This window comes from Eucyclogobius newberryi, unplaced genomic scaffold, assembly GCF_026437365.1.
Source record: "Eucyclogobius newberryi isolate DKJ021-1_F unplaced genomic scaffold, fEucNew1.0.hap1 SCAF_1, whole genome shotgun sequence".
NCBI classification, from domain to species: domain Eukaryota; kingdom Metazoa; phylum Chordata; class Actinopteri; order Gobiiformes; family Gobiidae; genus Eucyclogobius; species Eucyclogobius newberryi.
The window spans coordinates 20,350,621-20,374,399 of record NW_027315723.1 but is presented as its reverse complement, the minus strand read 5'-3'; the positions used below and the strand labels follow the sequence as shown (position 1 = coordinate 20,374,399).

Here is a 23,779-nt window from a genome sequence, read left to right as displayed (position 1 = left end):
TGCGTTGCTAAGCGAGATTCTTCTAACACGTGCAAAGTGGAAGTAGAACAAGCAATCGGCTGCAGAATCCTGAATGTGTTGCGTTCGCGTTCACGTCTTGACACTTAAAACAGCAAAATACCACAAAAAATGGGCCTGTTCTGTCTAAAAATTAAGAGTTCATTTGCTAAAACAGACATCTCCGTTTTGTCAGAAGTAATATACAGTTGATTGCTTAAGTAGAGATGAAATCCTATCTTTATTGCACTAAAAACGATTCGACAAAGAGTGAATTGTAAGACTTCAACAACAACTTGTTAGTGGCATTTATCGCTTTATTCTCGCAACTTAACTCTCATTTTTACCTGAAGTTTGGTCAGTACGAATGCTAATCTTAAAAAACAGTTTAAAAAAAGGTGAAAATTGTTGTTGAAAGTTGTAAACATGTTTCTGTCAAGTTTGTAGAGCAAATAAAAAAGCGAGAAGACGTGCTAATTGCTGTTTTACAGCGTCTGTGATTTCGACGTGAACGAACGCAACCGATTCGAGCGATTGTTACGTGACAGAATATCACCGGAGCGCGGACAATTCCCTCTTTAAGGCAGCGGCTACCATTCATTTACCGGTAAATTCAGGTCGTTCAATTGAAGTAAATCATACACAAAGCAGAAAAAAAGAGCTAAATAGCATTGAGAACTTACAATTTCCCACCGCGTTCCATTTAGTCTAAGGCTAAACGACTTACAATCTACATAAGGAAGCGTTTTAGCACTTTGACTGGCGATAAATGTAGAAGGAATACAAACTAAAAACGGCACCGGCCTGTTGGTATTCCACGATCGCCGACGAGTTTTCTCAGGGAGGTGTAGATCGTCAGCATCAAAGAGGAATAAAGAAGCGAAGACGCGTGATATTTGGCTCAAAATGTGTGACGAACGCTATGTAGGTCTTCATCTTTTAATATTATTAGTCATTATTTATTACTCTTTTAAAAGGACACATATTATGCCAAATCAACTCTTAAAACCTCATTGTTTCCTCATCAAAAACATGTCTGGAGTAGCATTTAGCGTCGACGCGTTCAGCTTGTTCGGTGAATCCGGTTTAGCGCGTTCTTTTCCTCTACGAGCGTCAGAAAACAATCAGTTGCAAATTGCCCACATTTGTAACGTCAAAAGGTAGAGATCCTGAGTTCTGTGCCGTTTTTAAATCCACAAATCGACATTTTTCATTACGTTACTGTGTACATTTGCATATTTTGGGGCAAGCTAGCTTTTGTTTATTCCCTCTGCTGCCAGTAGATGGAGTGCTAACAGAATATCCCGATGAACGAACGACTCGCAGATGCTTTCCATACATTATTTTAAGTTGTAAAGTATGAACTGCTGGAGTAAAAGGTATTGAAGAGCATGTTTGAAGGCCAATAATGATACAAATATTGCATAATATGGGTCCTTTAAAACTGATTTAGACCTGGTTTTGTCCTGGTCACGTCTGGCTTTACGTCTTATTAAGTCCTGATTTGAATTATGTTTAGTTTTGATTTGGACCCAGCTTAGTAAAGACCTGTTTTAGTCCCGTATTTACACCTGATTTTGCCTATTTCGGAGACCCGATTTGAACCTGGTATCCCGTAAACCTTGTTTGGACCTGTTTGGATCTTGAATTAAGTCTCGGTTTAGAATTAGGCTAATTTCTGTCCGGGTCGCGTGAAAAGCTCGAGAATTGCAGCAACCTCGGCGGACATTTAGCGACGAGATGAAGTGACGGTTTTTATGAAATGAACCAGCTTTTGTCCGTAATCGCCTCAAACGTCTGCTTCCTGCTGTGAAAGGGGCGGCGGCTTCAGGAGGAGCTGAGGCCTGAATCGGACTCCGCACTGCCGTTCCGGGCCTTGGAGCAGAGGCCAAAGTCGGACTCCGCGATGCCGTTCTGGGCCTTGGTCCGGGCCTTGGAGCAGAGGCCAAAGTCGGACTCTGCGATGCCGTTCCGGGCCTTGGAGCAGAGGCCAAAGTCGGACTCCGCGATGCCGTTCCGGGCCTCAGAGTTGAGGCCTAAGTCGGACTCCGCGATGCCGTTCCGGGCCTCAGAGTTGAGGCCTAAGTCGGACTCCGCGATGCCGTTCCGGGCCTCAGAGCTGAGGCCAGAGTCGGACTCCGCTATGGCGTTCCGGGCCGAGCTGGGGCAGAGGTGGACGGAGATGCAGGGGATGGAGTAGCACGAGCAGGAGGAGCTTTTCATGGTTTCCTCGTTGATCACCTCGCCCAGAGAGTGCTGCGCCTCCACCTGGAAGATGTCCGGTTGCTCTACTTGGTCCTCGCCGACTCTACAAAAAGAAGAGGAAACATAACGGATGAGATGCGAACGTTCAAGAAGAGCTGAGAATCTACGTCTGCAGAGGAACGTGATGTGAATGGGCATGGCCAAAAAGAGGAAAGTATTTACTAGTAGAATGTCTGCTTGCACGCCGTTAATCATAGTTATTATGAATCATGTTATTATTATTGACTGTTTCATCGTTTTATGCTGCACAATATCGCCGAGGCAAATTCTTAAGTTTGTGATTTTTGTTCAGTGAAAATGGAAAATGTTCTAAATCAAATCGTCGGTGTTTTGTTCAGTCAAGTTACCAAATTAACTGAGGGAATTGTTTTTCATTGTATTTTATTGAATTTATTTTTATTTTTTATTTTTTAACTTATTTTATTCTAACTTATTTTTATTCTAACTTATTTTATTTATTTTATTACATTTATTTAACTTATTTATTTTAAATTATGTTTTTATGTTATTTATTTCATTTATGTTATTTATTTCATTTATGTTATTTACCTTATTTATCTTATTTACCTATTTAATTGTATTTATTTATTTATAGGCAGCTTTGTTATCATTCCTACATTATCTATACCTCTGTTTTTAAGGTTTCAGAGTGATGAAAAATCACAATCAGAGGTTGGTCGTTCTCATAGAAGTAGTTTTCACACTATAATTTTACTCCTGAATATTGTATCGTTTGAAAGGTGAAAATCTCTCAAAATGTCACGTACAAAAGGAAGTTGAACCCAAACGATCCATTTGTGTGTCAAAATGAACACAACTTGAACTTAAGCTGTTGAGCACAAAGATAATTCTGTTTTTTATATATTTATTTGTGATATTCTGGTAAAAGATGTCACCACGAGCTTTTATTTGATACGTGAAAACAACTAACGTCACTCACAACATCACATTGGCCCTTTAGATTCTCAGCCCCTAAAATAATAATAATTTAATTGGCAAAACACGTGTCAAGATGCAGTGTACAGGGTTAAGAAGAGTCAGGCCAAAGAAGAAACAGCAGCGTTAATTCAAATCAAAACAGTGAGAGAAGCAGCAGCAGATAAACTGTGAGCGGTATTCTGACTGTGAGCGGTATTCTGAGCAAAGCTAATGTTTCACACCTGCTTTTAGGTTTCAGTTTCAGAGTGTGAATAAAATCTTAACCGCAATAGAGTTTAAATAGTTTCTAATGGTGGAGGATCATCTGGTTTGTCTTTGTGTTAAATGGTACTGTCTATTGTTTATGTTGAGGAAATTATAGTTGAAAAAGTAGCACTGCAACTAATGATGATGATGATGATGATGATGATGATGATGATGATGATGATGATGATGATGATGATTATTATTAAATAATTTGTATTGTATTATTATTACATTATCTTTATTGTTAGATTATTTTTATATTATTATTATCATCATTATTAAATTATTTTTGTATTATCATTATTAAATTATATTTATTACCATTATTAAATTATTTTTATATCAGTATTACTACTACTACTACTACTAACAGTCGACTCGTCAGCGATTATCATTATTATTGATATTTTTAGAATACATTTTAAACCAAATAAATATGGCGAGTGAATGAACGCTTCCAGATTTTCACAAATAAACTGTATTATTGATGATGGCTTATTCTATTTTGCAAATTTTGTCTTAGTAATTAAACATATTTTTGCCACAATTTCAGAATGTGGAGAGTCCAGATAACGATTACAATGATCAAATTATGATTATTTTAATAGTCGATGAGTAACGATTATTCTGATTGTTGCAGCCCTAATTGAAAACTAGTTTTTAATTTGTTTTTTCTAATATAAAATTTAAATCTAAAATGGGGATTGTTGAAGATGGAGAAAAAAAACATGATTTAATGTACCGTATTTTCCGGACTATAAGTCGCACTTTTTTTCATAATTTTGGCCGGGGTGCGACTTATACTTATATTTATACATATGTACTTATACTTGTACTCCGGAGCGACTTATATGTGATATTATTTGTTATTTTCACACTTGCAACTGCATTTCATACTCCAGTGCAACTTATATATGTTTTTTTCTTCTCTATTATGCATTTTTTGGCTGGTGCGACTTATACTCCGGAAAATACGGTATATTGTTTTGTCATATTGTCCAGCTCTAATTAGCGTCGTCAAAAAACACATTTAATATCAAGGCGCCAGATCATCATTTGTGCCGGTTCGAGTAGTAGAAAGGGTACTTTAACTCAGAACAATAGTATTCAAAATTAAACTATTACTTATTTCAGTATCAAACGTTTTCCTTAGAAGTTGAGGTTAATATGCAAAAAGATTCTAAGTCTCATGCAATCACGTCAGCATTTCCACACCATGTTTTGTCTCATAGCATTACCAAAAAGATATAAAAGACAAAAGAATTGAGCAGCTTGAATGAGCCACAGGGCAGTTGACCCGTCAGCTTTAACAATACATGAATTTCAATGGACAGTTTCAGTGATTCTGTCACAGTTTGATAAAGCAAAGCGGTGCTGTTTTGGAGTCAACCGCCTTGAATCATCTCGCAGGAACCCGTTTGTTCCCGCTGCGCTCCAGACACAGAGACATTCAGGCAATAACCGAGCAGGTGCGGTTCATTCAAAAACACGGGAGTATCCGAGAAAGATGCACCGGCGGACGGGCAGAAGAGACACTTTACGGGAACTCGAAGCGCTCGAGTCAAAGTACATCATCGAGCAATCGTAGCAAATTCTGCAGGGAAAAGATAAAGAGTTGTGATACCGCGGCACGTGCGGATGTCTCGAGACACGAGAGCGGCGGAGGCGGCTCGGGGAGAGGGAAGTGAAACGGCTGAGCACGACGTTTGAGCAGATGTAAGCAGATTTAACGCCCCAATGCCATTTATTGTAATGAAAACATGTGCATTGGTCATGTTTTAAAGCTTAATCATGAGCATTTGGGTATCACACAACTACGGTATTTTCTGGACTATATAAGATAAGATAAACCTTTAATGTCCACACAAGGGGAAATTTCGTTGTTACAACGCAGTAGAACAGGAGGAAAGGACAGATTATAGAAGTTTCAAAACACTCTTAATAGAACTCTTATGAACAAAACAAAAAAACTCTTATAAACAAAACTCTCCTATCTTAATAGGGAATGGAGGGGGGGAAATAAAATAAGATAATCAATATTTAAAATAAAGATAAAAATCAGATAATAATAATAAATATAGCCGCAAGCGGCAATGATCGGCCCTCGCCACGCCGCCGCCACACCGCCGCCACGCCGCAAGAGGAGGGGGCGCTAACGCGCCCCAATTGTCCTTTTATTACGCCTACTGCTGAATCTGTGACGCTGTCACATCTTCTCCCCTTTGTTTTACCATCAAAAAGACATTTTATTTTGAATTCTTGGCAAAATGTGCGGCTTTGCCGCACAGACACCGTGACTCTTTGAATGAAAATGTGGATAACTTTTGATGGTCCTGAAGATGAGTCTCACCAAATTTCAGGTTAATAGGGCTGGGAGGAGTTTGTGAAAGTCTAAAGTGTAAACATGTTCTGGCGATTTCCCCATTGGAATAACATCAAAGGTTTCGGTCATCGTTACGGCAACGCCATAACAATTATGACATGGGTCTCATTGACTTTTTTGATGGGGATTCTAAAATTGAGTTGTGTGTCAAATTTCATATAATTTCGCAAAACTAAACATTTAACCTCCATATAAAATCTGTAGGGGGCGCTGTGGCGCCAAATGAATTTATTTCACTTCAAGTAGGTTTAGGGCAAAGAGTTTAACAACTGATTCTAATTTGACGCAATTCGGACTTTATCTGCGCAAACGGCAGAAATTTTAAATATGGGAGATTTCTGAAATTCTAGCTACAGTTTGCGGCTTCGCCGCACAGAGACCGTGAGAGGTATCAATGTAATTTGGATAACTTTTGATGTCCCACTCCTCAGTAGCATTTTCACCAAATTTCAGCTTTTTAGGGCCAACGCCCTGGGAGGAGTTCGTAAAAGTACGACGTTTGGAAAAACTCCAAAGTCATGTTTAGCCATTTTTGAAGCAATATGGCCGACATTTGGTTGGGCGGACGGCGTTGCCGTAATAATATTTTTTACTTCTCTTGTCACCATCTACCTCTGCGCCAAATTTCATGATTCTACGATCAGATTTTTTTTGGGTCATTTCCCATCTCTCAATGCATTTTTGGTACATTTGGGGGCGCTGACGCGCCATTTTTTTATTTTAGAAAAGGGAAATAGCCAGAATGTAGAGAGGCACGATTTTTAGAGGTGTGAACATTTTTGTGACTTTTCGTCAATGTTCACTGGGTGAAAAATAGGGGGGTTGGTCCCGAGAAGAAGAAAGAAAGAAGATTAAAGCCGCAAGCGGCATCCAACGGCCCTCGCGGGCCGCCGGCCTTCCGACTCTGTGCTTTTGACTTGATAAAGATGGCGCCCTTATTGTGTGTGAATTAGAAAAGAACTTGACAGACGGGGACACATTGGACATGGCCAATCCAGTGCAAATCAACACAAGTGTCAGTCAAATTTGCTGCGCCGCCGCACAGAGACCGTAGCACTTAGAATATAAATATGGATAACTTTTGATGCCCCGCTTGTCTAGATGATATTTCCCAAAGTAAAGCTTAATCGAGCTATTGCCCACGGAGGAGTTTGTTAAAGTGTGAAGCATGAATTTGAACATTTCAAAGATTTGGCGTTTTCCCATTTGTGACAGTATATTTGCAGCTCCACGGCACAGAGACCGTACCACTTAAAATCAAAATATGGACAACTTTTGATGCCCCGCTTGTGTAGATGATATTCCCCAAATATGAGTTTGATCGGACAATCGCCCTAGGAGGAGTTTGTTAAAGTGTGAAGCGTAAAAATGTGGTGATTTGAGCGATTTAGCGATTTTCCCATAAGGATAACATGGGATGTTTCTGTCATCGCTACGGTTACGCCGTACAAAATATGACTTTGGCTCTCATACTTTTATGATCAGGATGGCAAATTAGAATTTAGTGCAAAATATCATGTCATTTGGAAAAACTCTATTGTTTATAGGCCACTCTGAAGGCCAAATTGTCAGAATTCTGGGAAACGTTTGCGGCTCCGTCGCACAGAGACCGTAAAAGTTATCCTTAAAATTTGGATAACTTTAGATGCCCCACTTGTCTAGAGGACGTACACCGATTTTGAGGTTGGTGGGCAAAACGCACTAGGAGGAGTTCGTTAAAGTGTGAAACATAAAAATGTGGTAATTTGAGAGATTTTGTGGTTTTCCCATAGGGATAACATGGGAGGTTTCTGTCATCGCTACGACTACGCCGTAAAAATGTAGGCATTTTTGTGATTGGCTTTTGTGATCAGGACGGCAAAATAGAATTTTGGGTAAAGTTTAGACAATTTTGGCAAAACTAATTTTTGACCTTCAATGTTAATTTAAAGGTCACTCTGTAGGGGGGCGCTATCGCGGCCATTTCAATTTTGTCACCATAAACTGGTCCAAACAAGAAAGTTTAACAACTGATTCAAATTTGGTCCTAATCGGACTCGTTTTGATCAAATGGGAGCAATTTTTAGATCGGCAATATTCCAAAATAAGTGGTCCAACTTTGCGCACACAGAGCGTAAAAGGTATACCAAAAATTTGGATAACTTTAGATGCCCCACTTGTCCAGAGGACGTACGCCGATTTTGAAGTCGGTGGGCAAAACGCCCTAGGAGGAGTTCGTCAAAGTTTGACGTGAACAAAATGGCTAACTCTTGTTAGCCATTTTGGCTATGAAAACATGAAAATGAAAATGGCGGGCTGGGGTCTGGGGGCGTGGCCACAGTAATATTTTTTTTTTGTCCTCAAGAGAGGAATGCGTGTCCCGAATTTCGTAGCTCTACGACAAAGTTGACCTCGGGGCGTCTCCCATAGGCGCAATGTATTTTGACTTTTGTCGGTGGCGCTGTCGCGCCATTTTTTGATAAAAAAAAAAAAAAATGGCCCAGAAAAAATCAAATTTTTCGCCGATTCTGAATTTTGGGCAAAGTTTGGTGAGTTTTTGAGCATGTTCAGGGGGTCAAATTAGAGCTCAAAAAGCAGAAGAACAAGAAAAATAATAAAAACGAGATTAATAGGCCTCTCGCCAGCTTGTGGCGCTCGGGCCTACTAAAAAAAATAATAATATTTTTAGCAAAAACAATATAGCCGTTTCCACTATAACAACAAATTATACATCGTTTGAAAGCTCTAAGCCTTCCCCATGCCGCCATGGGGTGGAATCATCATTACGAGGGCTTACGCGCTCGTCACTCCCTATTCCGTCGGGATGCCCCGCCCACTCCCCATAGACTTCCATTGATTTCAGCAGATACAAGCATGACCCATGCCTGCGGCATGGATTCTCGCGTACGGGACGATGCCAAGAGGGTTTTTGGAGGAATGCAGCGCTTCGCGCTGCTGTTGTCAACAATGAGTGAATGGGCTACGCCCATTCACTCATTGTTGACTATTTCTGTCATAGCAGGAGTAAGTATGCATGATCCATGCCTTCGGCATGGGCTAGTTCACTGTACTTGCCAGGGGCGACGGGGTACCAAACATGCGGGCCCGCATGTTTGGTCAGACAGCTCCGCCCTGCAATAGGCCCTCCGCCCTGCTGGGGCTCGGGCCTAATAATATTCCGATGCGAAAACAACGTTTCCCATTTTTCAAATACCATGAACTATACATTTTCGGAAAGCGCTCGCGCTTTCCTACCTCATGGTGTGGGTCCCTGGTCACTGACGGGTACTTTCGTTAATTTTGAGTGGGCTCCGCCCACTTTGTGTTTTTGGCCCTCTATACAGTAATAATGTTCAATTTTTGCATTACATGCTTATATGCACGGAACATGCAAGAGATGGGGAACGTATTCGTGAGCTACTTAGCGCAAATAGGTGCTTTATATGGGGATGATGACCGCGAATTTAAAGTGCTCGTTTAGTGCGTACTTTTGCACGGGCTTCGCCCGTTTACAACGGTAAAGTTCCATTTTCCTTTTACTAATTAGTATGTACGGGGCGTGCGTGAGTGAAGGAGTGCGTTAGTGAGTGTTTGGAAGTGGGCGAGCGCTTCGCGCTCGATTTCGTGTGCACTACGTGCGCACTTTCGCAGCCGTGCTTCGCACGGCCTTAGGAGATTAATAGGCCTCTCGCCAGCTTGTGGCGCTCTGGCCTAATAATGATAATAGAATAAAATAAAAATAAAGTAAAAATAGCTAGCACAAGACTAGGTAATACTATTAGCAGGTAAGTAAACCGTATAAAAAACAAAATAGAACACTTATTTACAGGTATTGCACATGGTTGATTCAGTATTGCACATGAATATGATGGTATTGCACATGGTTACATCAGTATTGCACATGTTCAGGGCTAGCAGTGTTTGTTGTAGAGTCTGACAGCAGCAGGAAGGAAAGATCTGCGAAACCTTTCCTTCACACAGCGAGGGTGGATCTGTCTCTCACTGACGCTGCTCTCCAGAGCGGACAGTGTCCTGCAGGGGGTATATAGTGCACCTTTTTTCATAGTTTGACTTATACTCCAGAGCGACTTATGTGATATTATTAACACATTATTATATAATTTTGTTTGTTATTTTCACCCTGACAACCACAAGAGGGCGCTCTAGGCTCTAAGCGATGCAGAAGAAGAATTTGCACTTCCTCTACCTCTGGAGTTTGTGGAGTTGTTTAGAAGTGACACAGAGGAAGAAGAATTCTATGGATTTAGTGATTTGGGGTAAAACTGATGCTTTGGTAAACTTGTTAGCATGTTCTTTATGCTATAGTTATCTGAATAACTGTTAATGTTACGTTAACATACCAGACACTTACCACAGTTCTGTCTGTGCCTCATCTAGCTGAAGGTGCTACATTAGCATATGTAAACCTATTCATCATGTTCTTTAATCTGTTATTATTTTAAATTGTATTTCAAGATGAAATGTCTGTTCTTGGTCTTGGATTTTATCAAATAAATTTCCCCCAAAACTTAAAGACTTATACTCGGGTGCGACTTATATATGTTTTTTCTTCTCTGTTATGTATTTTTTTTGGCTGGTGCGACTTATACTCTTGAAAATACGGTACAAATTGAGCCCATAATTGAAGTTCTATTTTAGGATTGGATTGTTCCTCCTCTCCTTTACTTAAATTATTCATGTTTTTGTTTTGTCCGTATAAAATCTGGAACAGTCTTTCTGAAACGTGACGCAACTCGATCAAAATCAGGCTCAAAATAGTTCTGTTTAGCTGCGCACACAACCAAAAGAGAAGAGTGCAGATAACATCCTTTCAAAGTCAATGTTATAATGATTAATTTGGTTTTTATTTGTTTTTTTTTGCTTATGATTTTAACGCATCACTTCCTGTTATGTAAAGCACTTTGAGTTATTTTTAGACAGACTGGCCCGAAGGTTTTACTGACATGATGTTGACCAATTCCTGCAAAACCACAAATAAAGAGTTTAAAGGTTTTGTTTTCATTTTCACACAGTCGCAAGCGCGGACCGAACTTGACTGGACTGAAGAGCCGTCTGTCTCGGGTCGAAAGAATGTTTTATGTAACAGAATCCTGCCACAGAACATGCTGCCGCTCCCTCGTCAGCAGCTCCAGCTCATTAACCTGTTTGTGAACAATCATTACATAAACTGAAACACCGAAAGACACTGTTCGAGTGCTGCAGGAACGGTCTTTGATAAATGCAGAGAAACACTGAAACTGCTCAAACAGTACAGAGCCTCTCTCTAACGCAGTAGAACTAAATACATTTCTGTGAAGAGCACAGTTTGTATTTTCTGTCTCTCACAAACGTTGTACAAACCCTTGGTGACTCACCGGTCGTATATGACGCCATCGATGCCCTTCTCCCTCAGCTTCCTCCTGTTCTCGTGGTCGTTGTTGTCTTCTCCCCAGCTGAACACCACCAGACCTTTGGACTGGGCCTCCTCGATGTAGTTCAGGTGCTTTAGCAGCTCCTCTGTGTGTGCGCTGATCCCCTAAAGGCCCAAGAGAAAGATTCAGTTTATCTGTAGTGTATAATAGCATTCTGAAGCTATGGGGCGGGGCCAGGTCATTCTGATGCTAAATCAGGTGCTCAATAGTGATGAAGGAGCTACAGTCAGCTAACAATATGATTGATATGGCCCATTACAGGGCTGTTGGGGTAACAAAGAAGATTAGTTTCAAGGGAAACTCGGACAGTGTAAACACATAAACAGGACAGGCTCCGCCCCAGGGGGCAGGGCTAACGTCGCTCAGAGTAGGATAAACATCAGATTTTTCAGACGAGATCTGCAGATTGACTCTGTCCAGATGAGAGCAACTGAATATTTTTCTATGAGGAACACTTTACAAATGAGGGATTACACCAAACATCTGAATCTGGGAGTTGTGTTTCTCATTCAGCCAATCACAGTCCACGAGTCACAGAACCTCGGACAGTTCTGCTTCTTACATCGGCATCTGAATATATAAGGGTTATAGATTGAAATGGCGGAGATTGTTTTGTCAGAGGACAACACACTGGTGCATGCTGCACGTCTCCACCCGGTGGAAATCTGCCCACATAAAACACCGTCAGTGTCACCTTTACCTTTGACCCGGCCTTTTTCTCGGGTTTGAACAGGATCGAGCTCATGACAGTAAAACAACATCCTGGACACGCAAAACCACGTTGGCATTCGATTGTCCAGATTACATACAGATACAGATTGACTTTTACAGGCGTGTTTGAGCGCCTCGTCTGGGAATGAAGCGGGTTGTAGTCTGTATTCTTACCAGAATGTTCTCGCTCTGTGCAAAGCTGATGGCGATCTGCGTGGTCTGGCAGCGGGCGTCCATGAGCTCCGGGTATCGCTCACAGATGCCCTGACTCAGGAACAGGATCGGGTACTTGTTCTGTTTGTTACGCACCCTGCAGGCGAGAAAAACAGCACAAGTCATTCCAGGTCACAAAACGTGTCAGCGCCTGATCATTAAGCATAAAAGCATAAAACATGTTGATATGAAACTGTGAAATGTCATAGCAACAAGGTTTAGTTTATTAGACCTGCATTGTTGGACTCAAAGACGACATTTGAACAAACAATGACTTCTACAGTAAATGGATCATTTGAATACATTTTAAACCAGATAAAGATAAAAAACAAACTAAATGCTTCTACAGTGATTAAGTGCTAGAATTGAGTAGTTTTTTTATCTTGATTGGAGTATTTTTTCACTGTCTTAGAGAAGTTCTTTTCTTACTTTAAATAAAAAAATGCTCTTAAAATATGATCTGCCAATAAAACAAGTAGGTTTAATCTTATCTCAAACATGGCTAAATATGACTTAAATCAAGCACTTTTTATAACTAGATCTTACTAAGATCACTGTTCCCTCTACGCTGCGCACAAAATAAAAACCCAACCTGAATTGAAAATAAACTCCCCTCCGCGTAGGCCCCTCCCTTAGCCGTGTTGGGCCCCGTGTAGGCCCCTCCCTTAGCGGTGTTGGGCACCGCGTAGGCCCCTCCCTTAGCGGTGTTGGGCCCCGCGTAGGCCCCTCCCTTAGCTGTGTTGGGCCCCGCGTAGGCCCCTCCCTTAGCTGTGTTGGGCCCCGCGTAGGCCCCTCCCTTAGCTGTGTTGGGCCCCGCGTAGGCCCCTCCCTTAGCTGTGTTGGGCCCCGCGTAGGCCCCTCCCTTAGCTGTGCCCTGACTAAAGACTTGTGGCGGGTCAAATGCTGCAGGATCAGGCGGGTTTGCGTGAGGAGTGCACGTTTTTTTCCACTATAGCTAGAGAATATTCTTTACATATATACATACATACATACATCTTCTGGCATCTGTTTTAGAGTATGTATAGTCCATAATAACAACTAACGATTTTTTAAATAGTCTATAATTATCTTAATAGTCACTTTATTAGTCGACAAGTCTATTCAATTATTCCGATTACCGTATTTTCCTAACTATAAGTCGCACCTTTTTTCATAGTTTTGGCCGGGATGCGACTTATACTTATTTTATACTTATACCCTGGAGCGACTTATGTGATATTATTTGTTATTTTCACACTTGCAACCGCATTTCATTCTCCAGTGCAACTTATATATGTTTTTTTCTTCTCTATTATAATTTTTTGGGCAGGTGCAACTTATAGTCTGGAAAATACGGTAATTCACTTACACAAAAAACAAGCGATTGATTATGTTGCTTGATGTAATATTTTGTTTTATGGTGAGAAAATTTAAAAAATCTTGGTCAGTTCTACAAGAAAACTGATCTTGAAAACATTTTAGATTTGTCCATGATCTTGGTTTTGGCTTTGGACTTTCAAAATGCATTCTTATATCATCTATTTAAAGGCTTCTTTCTAACTCTTTTATTGTATTGCTTTACCAAGACCGTTTCCATCTTGCACTGCTTCGATTACAAGCGTTTATGTGTAAAAGCGGCTGGATTTTGACCTAATGCAGATGAAGTTTGAAGCGTCGGTCGCGTTTGAAGTGGTCACTCACATGGTGCAGATATCGGGGTCAAACGACGAGAACACGATGCGCCTGTTTCCACCTTTTTGCAGCACGCAGGACAGAATTATGTCCAGGAACGTGTTCATGTTGAAGTAGGACGAGAGGTTGCCGTCCCACGACCCGTTCTGAAGAAAAAGAAAAGTGCAAAATAGAATAATTTGGAAATAGCGGTTTTAATTTAAATGGAATATTCTTTGTATTTAGCAGAGGAAAAACAAACCTTCATTTGGCTGATCCATTTGAGTTCGATGTTGAATCCGACATTTTCAGGTATGGCTTGAAATATCTATAAAACGTGCAAAATATATTCATAGTTGTGTAATAAAGGGGCTGTAGTTTACATTTGTGGTGCCAAAAAGAGCAGCATGCCAACGTTTTGTGAAGAACACTATTAGGGCTGGGCACCTTTCCATTTCATTTATATCAGGACTGAAAAACCATACCTGATTTTTGATACTTTGACCGAAACTTTTTTCAACACCAATGTTATTTTAACGGACTTCTTAAACACAAAAGAATATCCTTGTTTTACATATTTGGGTCATTTAGTACTGTGTAACACAAGGGTCACCAACCTTTGGGGCAGAGGGCTACGTGATAAGGACTTGGGCTTGTGATTACATTTATAACCAAATTACATTTACTATTAAAAAGCAGCGTTTTTGGCTAAACTAGAAAGCTTTGGTTGAGCTGTTCTAAATTTAGAACAGGTTCATGCGGGCAACTGAGAGAGGCCCAAAGGGGCCCTCGGGGGCCCGCAGGCACCAGGGTGGCGACTCCTGGTGAAACACTAAAATTTCAAGGTCAATTTTGATACAGAGGGAAAGAATTTTGATATCACAAAAACACTCTTTCATGCAACAGAATGTAACTTCGACAGGGGATGTCACGATATCCAGTTCTATTGTGAGAAGAAATATCTCTCACCAATACATCAACACTCCTCATGTTTGTCACATAAAGAGGAGATAAAAAGTACTTTACATGTAATTTTACTTTCTTGGAGAATAGATTGAACCAAAATAACTCATTCTTGTTGCCTACGATTCTCAGGCAGAGCAAAATAATGTGTCTGTTTGCCGTAACCGGACCGACCCGGTATTAAACTAGCCGACTGAAACACAAATATCATAATTTTGTCAAAATTACGCCAAATTATTTTATTTTACTAATATTTCGCAGACTCACCAACCATTCTTTTCACGCTGGTGGTTCATTTTATCGCGCTGGTGACTTTATTTTTCATCCCACGGGACGAATAACACATTGTGCATAAGCGCTTACATTTTCGGGCCTCCATATGCTTCTGTATTAAACAGACCATGTAGGAGGGAACCCATATTGCCTTTTACCTCTTAGCTTGCCTCTGTCAGCGCCACTGCCCTGGCCACCGCTCATGCCGTTCTGCGTCATGGTGTGGCTTCATGTTAAAGGCCTAATGGATGTTATTTTGGCGATTTGAGATCTCCGGACTGATACATCACACACGTGCGTTTGTTTATTAGCCCGACGGATCGCATCGCATCTTTCGTCTCCCGTAGATTTCCGCCGTCTTCTGAGTCAGCTCGAACTGTCTCTCTCAGTCTTAATCTTGTCCCGTACACTGAGGGAACTATATTATGATAGATCAATGCGCTTAGACACGCGGAAACATGCTGATCTCCTGGGGACGAGCCGGACGCGGCTGCAGGTGAGCGGTAGGTGCGTTTTATGATTGATACGTGGCAGGACTAATCGGCAGTCCATGCCACGAGGAAATAAGACTCAGATTTGGGGGGGGAAAAAATCGTCCATTACACCTTTAAATTTGACCTGCGCTTTGCATTCTGGGACATAAACACGCCCAGCAGGGTGCACAAAAGGTCGATTGAAATATCTTAAAATCAGGAGATTTAGTCTTCCGATCGGGTTGATCGAGACGTTTTCCGTCATTGACTGTTGAAGCCTGACCCCTGGTGGTCACTCTGAGTCAAAAAATGGCGACGATTTTTTATATTTTTGTCCCCTTTAAAGTAAAAAAAAAAATGAATTTACCGACCCACTTGAAAAATGTTGGGTCGGGTTACAGCAAACATACAACTTATTTGGGGTAGCCTCATGATTATTTTTTTTAGTTCTTACGATTAAATTATTGTGTCCTGAATAATCCCGATTATTGATTAACCGAGTAAACTTGACATCCCCATTTTAAAACACAAAATGTAAATAGTTTCTCACCATCATCAGGTTTTACACTGGTTCAACAAACTCAATAAAAAAAAAAAATGAGTTAAAAAAAAATGGTAGTCACATCGATAAAAAGCCAAATGCTTTTGAAAACGAGGTCCGTCCTTGGCCTTGGTTTGGGGCAGAGTGAGCGCTCTTACTTTGGACAGTTCTTTGACATCTTTTCCCTCTCACCTGGGGCTCTGCCTCTATTGTTTGAGTACATAAACACATCGGTAAAGGAGCTACAGGCTTCACACACTATTCAATGCAGTCTCCCTTTGCATTGTGACACCACAGCATTGTATGTTAATCACACAATAAAATGGAGGTGCAACGATATGAAACACCGATACCGATGTTATGGGGACCACTTTGGCCGATAACCGATATTAGAGCGATATTTTCTAAATGGTTATTACACTTTTTTCTTGTTTTAATATATTTTTTTATTTTAGGATTATACTAGCTTTTATAAGCGAATTGTTATTCTAAAATACGATAAAATCTATTTTAACATCTAGTTCTCTAACAACTAGTTAGAACATAATACCCAAAGTTTGATAGGGCTTATGTAACGCTATGTGTAGAGATAGATAGGCAAGAGGCTTGAGTATGATTATTATTTCTTAAGAGTAAAATTAGCCTTTACCCTTTTCAGTTCTGTAAATTTCCTGTTTTATTTAGATCATTTCTCAAACTAAAGCAGGGGTGGGCAAACTACGGCCCGCCGGGCCACATCCAGCATCCGGCCCACCGGGCCACATCCGGTGGGCCTTTCAATCCGGCCTGCCAAGCTTGTAATAGTAGTAGTAATAGTAATATTAAAAAAAAAAAAAAAAAAAAAAAAAAATCTTGTTCTTTTTTGCCCTGAGGCATCTGTCTGCACTTGTATCCTTAATAAATATGACGTGAAATGACGTAAATAATAGATTCAATAGCCTATATTTGACAGAAAAGTGATATTTTATTTGATATTTAATTTTTGGGATTTCTTTTTTTCCACACCAATGATGGCGGGCCGGCCCGCCGCTACTTGCCTGGATTCGAATACGGCCCTCGGAGGAAAATAATTGCCCACCCCTGGACTAAAGAGTCTCTCTGAAGCTCTGCAGCCCATGTGTCATCATCGTGTTGCTGCTGCCGCTACAGAAGCTTGTCCTCAGACTATGATAAGACACTCTTCTCTTCTCCTTTCTCGCACTAGAGTTATCTAGAGTAAACATGTCTAAACTGATCGTTTAGGAGGAAAACTAGTCAAATAATGTCTGAAATAATGTCTGCTTTTATCGTGGGTCACAAGTTATTTTTAACGATAAATTTTGTCTAAAACTTTTCTAGAGCTTTTAAAAGCCAGTAACTTTGTTATTTGTGATGGTCAGTTCTACACGGCCATCATGGCGTCCATCCTCAAATCCTCCATCACTATGTGGTACGATGGAGCCACAGCCAGGAACAAACTGAGACTACAGCACATTGTGCGCTCTGCTGAGAAGATGATCGGCTGCAGACTTCCATCTCTGCAGAACACGGACTATTTGAGCCGCTCCCTCAGGCAGGAGGCCACTCCCCTCAGGCAGGCGGCCACTCCCCTCAGGCAGGAGGCCACTCCCCTCAGGCAGGAGGCCACTCCCCTCAGGCAGGAGGCTACGGTCCATCCAGACCAGAACCTCCCGCCATAAAAACAGTTTCTTTCCCTCTGCCGTTGGACTCATAAACACTTCCTAAACACTGTCACTTTAACCATAATTGAATCACTCACTGCACTGTTCACTTTCTGTACTACATCCGTAAATTCAACTGTAAATTTGTGTACATAGTAAGCCTATTTTTATTTTTTATCATATAGTAGATTTAAATTGTTTTTCTTTTTTACTTATATAGGTTGTTTAATCATTGTTCATTGTTTTATGTTGCACCGAATCAACAAAGGAAGTTCAATGTTTGTGAATTCTGTTCAATGACAACAAACCTTTTCTGATTCTGATTTCTGCGTCTTTTGACTCAGATTACATACAGATACAGATTTATTTTTTCTGTTTCTGAGGACGCAGAGTTAACTCTTTCATTACCGGAGTGTAACCATCGTGGACTATCAGTGGTTTTGGACTGAAACAGATATTATTCAGTGATGTGAATATCGGCTGATACCGATACTGGGCCGATATATCGGTGCACCCCTAAAATAAATTACATGTTTTCTTTTGTTAATCCTGATATTTATGAGAATACATGCACAGAACGTCAAAATGCAAGTGTTGGAAATAAGGGTTGCGTTCTGTGGTACAATTTATAGCAAAAAAAAACACAAATTATATTTTAACTGGTTTTAAAATGGCCGAACGTGGAAATGCAGTACTACAGGTGTAGTTTACTGCATTTGCATAATTTACACCGTTTCAGATGAAGTTTTTCAAAAATCACATGTATTTATTTCCACTAAGGCTGGGCAATTTTAATCTAATTGCAATTTTGATTTATGTTGATGCACATTTTAAACCCTTCCAGGAGCTTAACACTAGAGAGAACTAATATTTGCTGCTAAACTAACGAGAAAACCATGCATTTCAAAACAGGTTTCTTGAAATCGTTTACAGAGGAAATTACAACTCACATTTATAAGACGTAGACTTTGTTGGCGTGTTTCAGATTACTTTTTTCTTACCGTGAAACGGTAAAAAACGGCTTACATTTGACTCACTTTAATTTGTAAGACAACTGCAGCACAAAACGCACAACAAACACCTTCTCCCTTTAAACAGGAAGAAGAATTTGACGCCGTTTTTCTGCAGCCTTCTCAGAACTTCTTAATTTGTATATATCGAATCGCTTTATTTTCCTTCCGTTACGGCTCAGCGCTGGAGGTTTTCTGTTCGTGCCAAGCGGATTGTGTTTGGTACCCAGCCCTAAGTGCGAGCCTATCGGCGCGAGACGGTACAAAGTTTAACGTCCTCCCAGAAACAATCACGTTTTCACGACAGAAACTACACAGAAGTAACAAAGGCGCTGTTACCTATATTAATTCTGTCAATGAAAAGGTGATGGAGCCACAGGATAAACATTGTACGTCTGTGGCGCCCGTTACTTCGTGCGCGTTTGCTGCCGGCGAATGAAATGAAGCGGTCGGTTTTTCGAGCGGCGCGTACCTGCGAGAGCGACGGGAACGGCTGGTGTTCGTCCACATCGTCCTCGTCTTCCAGTTCTGCACAGAGACAAAGCGCCGCGTCGTCAGGTTAAACGACCCGGCAACAAAAAAACGCAAACATCCTTTTCAGCTAAACAAACGGGCGACGCGTACCTCGGTGGTCCGTCCCGACGCGACCCAGCTGTGGAAATAAAACAAATCAAGTCACCCCCAGGATAAAGGCCAAAACCGTAAAACTGTTTTATGTAGAAGTGCGTTTAATTCTATTTTGCAATCTCTTCTATTTGATGTGTGTTTGACGTTCATTTTTAATTCTATTTTCCACATTTTAGCCTAAATTGTAATGATTATGGCTTATTTTATTGCTGTGGTTCGATGAAAAATAACTCACTTTTGCTTTTGGTCATCACAAAGAAATGGATGGCACGGACCAACAAGGATTGGACTGAGATTGAGGCAGACATTCGACAAATGGAAATAAATGCCGTTTTTAACTTTGGACTAAATGCAACCTTTTTAATTCAAACACGTCATGATTCTCTTAGTATTTATGTTTGGATAATGTTTCTATGTAATGTTGTACTCTCTGGTCGTTTTGTGTTCTGTTCTGTTTGGGTTTGGTTTTATCTATTTGTTTACGAAATTGGAATTTTTTTTAATATATATTTTAAAAAAAGAAAGAAAAATAACTCACTTTTAAGAGCTGAAGTTGATCAAAAGTCAAGTCTTTCACTGGCACCTCGATGAGCTCCAGAGTCGTGTCGTTTTTCTGCAAAGGCACGCAATTATCAACCGTGTAATGCACAAATTCAAATAAAATGATAAGAAAAATGTGAATATCTTTATTAACTTGTTCGGCTGTGCAAAAATAAAAAAGAAGAAAAAAACTGGACCAAATCAAAGCTAAATTGGGACAGATCATGATATACTTCTTAAATATTTCACAAAAACACATGTTCCTTTAAGGCTTTGAAAACAACTACCGTATTTTCCGGAGTATAAGTAAATGCATAACAGAGAAAAAAAAAACATATATAAGTCGCACTGGAGTATGAAATGCGGTTGCAAGTGTGAAAATAACAAATATTATATAAGTATAAAGATAAGTATAAGTCGCACCCCGGCCAAAACTATGAAAAAAGGTGCGACTTATAGTCCGGAAAATACGGTATTTGCACCGTTGCCGTAGCATTCAACTAAAAAAAAATCTAAAAAGTCCTTCAAAACAGGAAGTTATTTGACTGAAACCCCTGAATTGTGCATTAGATCAAGGTTATGCCATTTTAGTTCTTAGTCTTTATTCATCAGGGACCGTGTACGAATGAACGACTCCAAACCGGTCCCTAAAACACACACCTTCTTCTTGGTGGCGATGCAGCATGTGAGGTCATGGTAAACGATGGGGACCGCGTCTTTGGAAAGGTGAACGTCAAACTCCACGTACGCGGCACCCTGCGAAAAAACGCTACGTTAAAGATTCCGAGGTCGGACCGACGGCGGCGACTGTGTTCGACTTACGTTCATGGCGGCGCTTTTGAACGAGGCGATGGTGTTCTCCCTGATTCTGTGATGCCTGGAAAAGCCACGGGACAAAAGGCAGATTAGTTTCAGGTACATTTGGTCAGTGACGCAACAGATTAGGTAGATTTTTTAATCTTTCTAAATGGGTCTTTAAATACCGTATTTTTCACACTGTAAGGCGCACTTAAAAGCCTTTAATTTTCCCAAAAAACAACGCCTTATATGTGGATACACATTTTGTTTAACTTAATGCGCCTTATAGTCCGGTGCGCCGTATAGTGTGGAAAATACGGTAAATTGATATGTCAATTCACAAAAGTGTAGTTTGTGTTAACTTTACATTTATACATAAATCCTTTGAAAGCCAAAAAAAATCATCAATTACATGTATATTTCCAAAAAGGTAACTATGCAACTGCATCTATGATTTTTTATGATGTTTATGCACATTTTAAACCCGTCCAGGAGCTTTATTGTTAAAGTAACTGCTAAACTAACACAAGAATTACATTTCAATACGTTTGTTGACATGGTTTGCAGAGGAATTTCCCCTCGAGGATGATTAAAAGTAACTTTAATTCACATTTATTCGTTCACACTTGGATTATTCTAGGTTTGAGGCTTGGTTTAGTCCCGGTTTAGTCCCAGTCTGAATGCGGTGATTGTGCCTTTGCTAAACGTGACTGTTCAGTGCGATCGCCTTGATGCTCATATGTCGGTGTAATCCCTCATTTGTCCAGGCGTGTTCCATAGTAGAAAAAGCTTCAGTTGTAGTCATCTGGACTCAGTTTGAAAAAATAGACGTTTCGACTCTCATCCAAGAGTCATTGTCAGTATTAATATCGGAGTTCTCGATCTAAATTCTTTTATTGACAATGACTCTTGGATGAGAGTCGAAACGTCTATTTTTTCAAACTGAGTCCAGATGACTACAACTGAAGCTTTTTCTACTTGATGCTCATACCATCTTTTACCACTTTTACCTTCAGATATTAACCGCGGATGAGACTAATGTCTACAAGTGCAGCCTTCTCTCACTTGTCTGCGTGAGTGCTCCCGGCGCCCCTGTGTCCCACGTCCAGGGTGTGTCTCTTCTTCCAGTATTTTGAAAACGAGGAGCTCAAGTCGCATTGCAGCCCACGGATCGGACGGATGACCAGGAAATCCACTGTGAGCCAAGCAAACAAAAGCACAATGACTTTGAATAAAGATTACGCCTCAAACTGTTCAAACAAGGTCAATGCGCCTGTAGAGATTGGCATGGCGCTTGTGACTGTCTCGAGTCTGGAGTCCACTGCACCATTTTTGTCTCATCTTAAAAGATGAATAACATGTGACACAAATGAGCAAACATCAGACTCACTTCATGTGGTGAAGTTGCCACAGTGCAATTAGCGAAGGCTAGTGCGAGATGCTAGTGGTGCGTTTGTGTTTGTGAAAGCCATTAAATAATAATGAGCATAATAAGGAGATTATAAGGACTATATATCTATAACGACTATTAAAAAAATAATGGCAGTCATATTTTGGTAATACATTGGCCAAACGACACAGACTCTAATAAACACATTAAATACGTTTTTTATAACAAAGACAGTGACATTATTAAATCAAAAGAAGAATAAACCACTTCTGATTTTCATGAACAATACACTTCAATTGTAAATATTTTCTATCTCGAAGCTTTCAGCACAGATCTATTACCTGGATAAGTCACGCCCCCTCTGCCCGCGATACAAACCGAGTAGTGGCCGCTCCGCTGTACTGCAGCCTCACGGCACAGACATTCTAGAGTTCAGCTGTAAACTTAACCACAGTGCTCAATTATTTTTAGTCTAAAAATAAAATAGAAGGAATTTAATTATTTTACTGTTTCTATCTCTTCCATCCATCACTCCTTTTCCCCCCTCCGCTCCCTAAAATCCTCAAAATTACATTTTTGACGTCACATGGACAGTGAACAGCAATCTGCTGCTGGCGTGCTCGCTCCTGTCGCCCAAAGCATCATGGGAAAAGGCCCAACATAATTGTAAGTCGCAGCCCTACATGTAAATACAAGCAATGTGCCGTTTGTAAGAGCTAAGATTGAGCCAGAGGAAACAGTTTAAAACAACATGAACTCTCACCTTTAACTTTCCCAATCGTCTGCCTGGAGTTGCGTCCCATGATGGGCAGTGTCACCACGCCGATGTCCTTCCCGCTTTCCAGAAAGGAGGAGGAGAGGAGACACGCCGTGCCCACGTTGCCCGGGAGCACGTCGCCCTGCACCACATGCTCGCCCAGGTCCTCCTCGAAGAACTCGAAGGTCAGCTCCAGGTTGTCGGGGTCCATGGTGTGGATGCTGTACTCGGTCCAGCGCGACGGCTCCAGGGCGTAGCCGCACTCGGGCTGCGAGTGGCGCGACTTGTAGCCGCCGGCGCTGATCATGCTGATGCCCAGGGTGGTGGCCATTTTGTGCCTCGGGGGAGTGGTGTGCTCCTCCTCCATCTCGTCGCCCTCCTCCTCGACGCCCTCCAGGGTCAGCTTAATCCTGGAGAGGAATGTGTCACTTGCAATGTGGGTTTTTTCACGGCCAATATTTTAGAATCCAGAAAAGGCGACGATGAGCTCTGCCGATATGCTGGGCCGATTTTCATAATGTCCCCAAAATATATGATTTGAAATGACGTATCTTAACTGTATACTGATTTGGATGATTAAAGTATGATCAGGAAATCACATAATCACATCAGAAATTCCATTTCCACAAGTTTTACTACTAACCCAGAAGGGAGCAGTGCAATTATACTTTGTGGAATTCCTTCTTTGCAACGAGTGTTAAAATACAACTTCATCTCTTTCGTTTATGCAATTTTTGTCCGAAACAAAATATCTGCCTTTGCTACAGTTCTGGCCTGATTTATCTGTCAACCAATAAATCCCTCCGTCTTTGTTTTTGAAGATTTGTTGCTGAAAAACTGAAGAGATTCATCAAATATTTCGTTCCAAATCTGATTACCTCATAATTGTGAACAAAATTACTCTGCTTTTATATGTATGAAGCTTTGTAAT

The 23,779-nt window shown here is 40.8% G+C and overlaps 1 protein-coding gene and 1 long non-coding RNA gene across 2 annotated transcripts in view; one reads left to right on the top strand and one right to left on the bottom strand.

Annotated features, from left to right (window-relative positions):
* Window positions 1-27: 27 nt before the first annotated feature.
* Window positions 28-23,779, bottom strand: part of gpcpd1 (glycerophosphocholine phosphodiesterase 1) — a 33,648-nt gene continuing 9,896 nt past the window's right edge. Inside the window, exons 8-20 of the mRNA XM_072440130.1 lie at window positions 22,855-23,258; window positions 21,767-21,896; window positions 20,726-20,780; window positions 20,564-20,659; window positions 19,902-19,976; window positions 19,361-19,388; window positions 19,209-19,264; window positions 14,078-14,143; window positions 13,846-13,982; window positions 12,127-12,262; window positions 11,185-11,345; window positions 2,170-2,305; window positions 28-1,890 (exon numbers count right to left, since the gene is read on the bottom strand). Coding sequence (XP_072296231.1) covers window positions 1,825-1,890; window positions 2,170-2,305; window positions 11,185-11,345; window positions 12,127-12,262; window positions 13,846-13,982; window positions 14,078-14,143; window positions 19,209-19,264; window positions 19,361-19,388; window positions 19,902-19,976; window positions 20,564-20,659; window positions 20,726-20,780; window positions 21,767-21,896; window positions 22,855-23,258 — 1,546 coding nt within the window. The 3' untranslated portion in view covers window positions 28-1,824. The remainder of the gene's footprint in view (window positions 1,891-2,169; window positions 2,306-11,184; window positions 11,346-12,126; window positions 12,263-13,845; window positions 13,983-14,077; window positions 14,144-19,208; window positions 19,265-19,360; window positions 19,389-19,901; window positions 19,977-20,563; window positions 20,660-20,725; window positions 20,781-21,766; window positions 21,897-22,854; window positions 23,259-23,779) is intronic.
* On the top strand, window positions 1,962-2,314 carry LOC140355132 (uncharacterized). The gene is made up of 2 exons (XR_011926007.1): window positions 1,962-1,992; window positions 2,170-2,314. It is a non-coding gene; the product is annotated as an uncharacterized lncRNA (long non-coding RNA).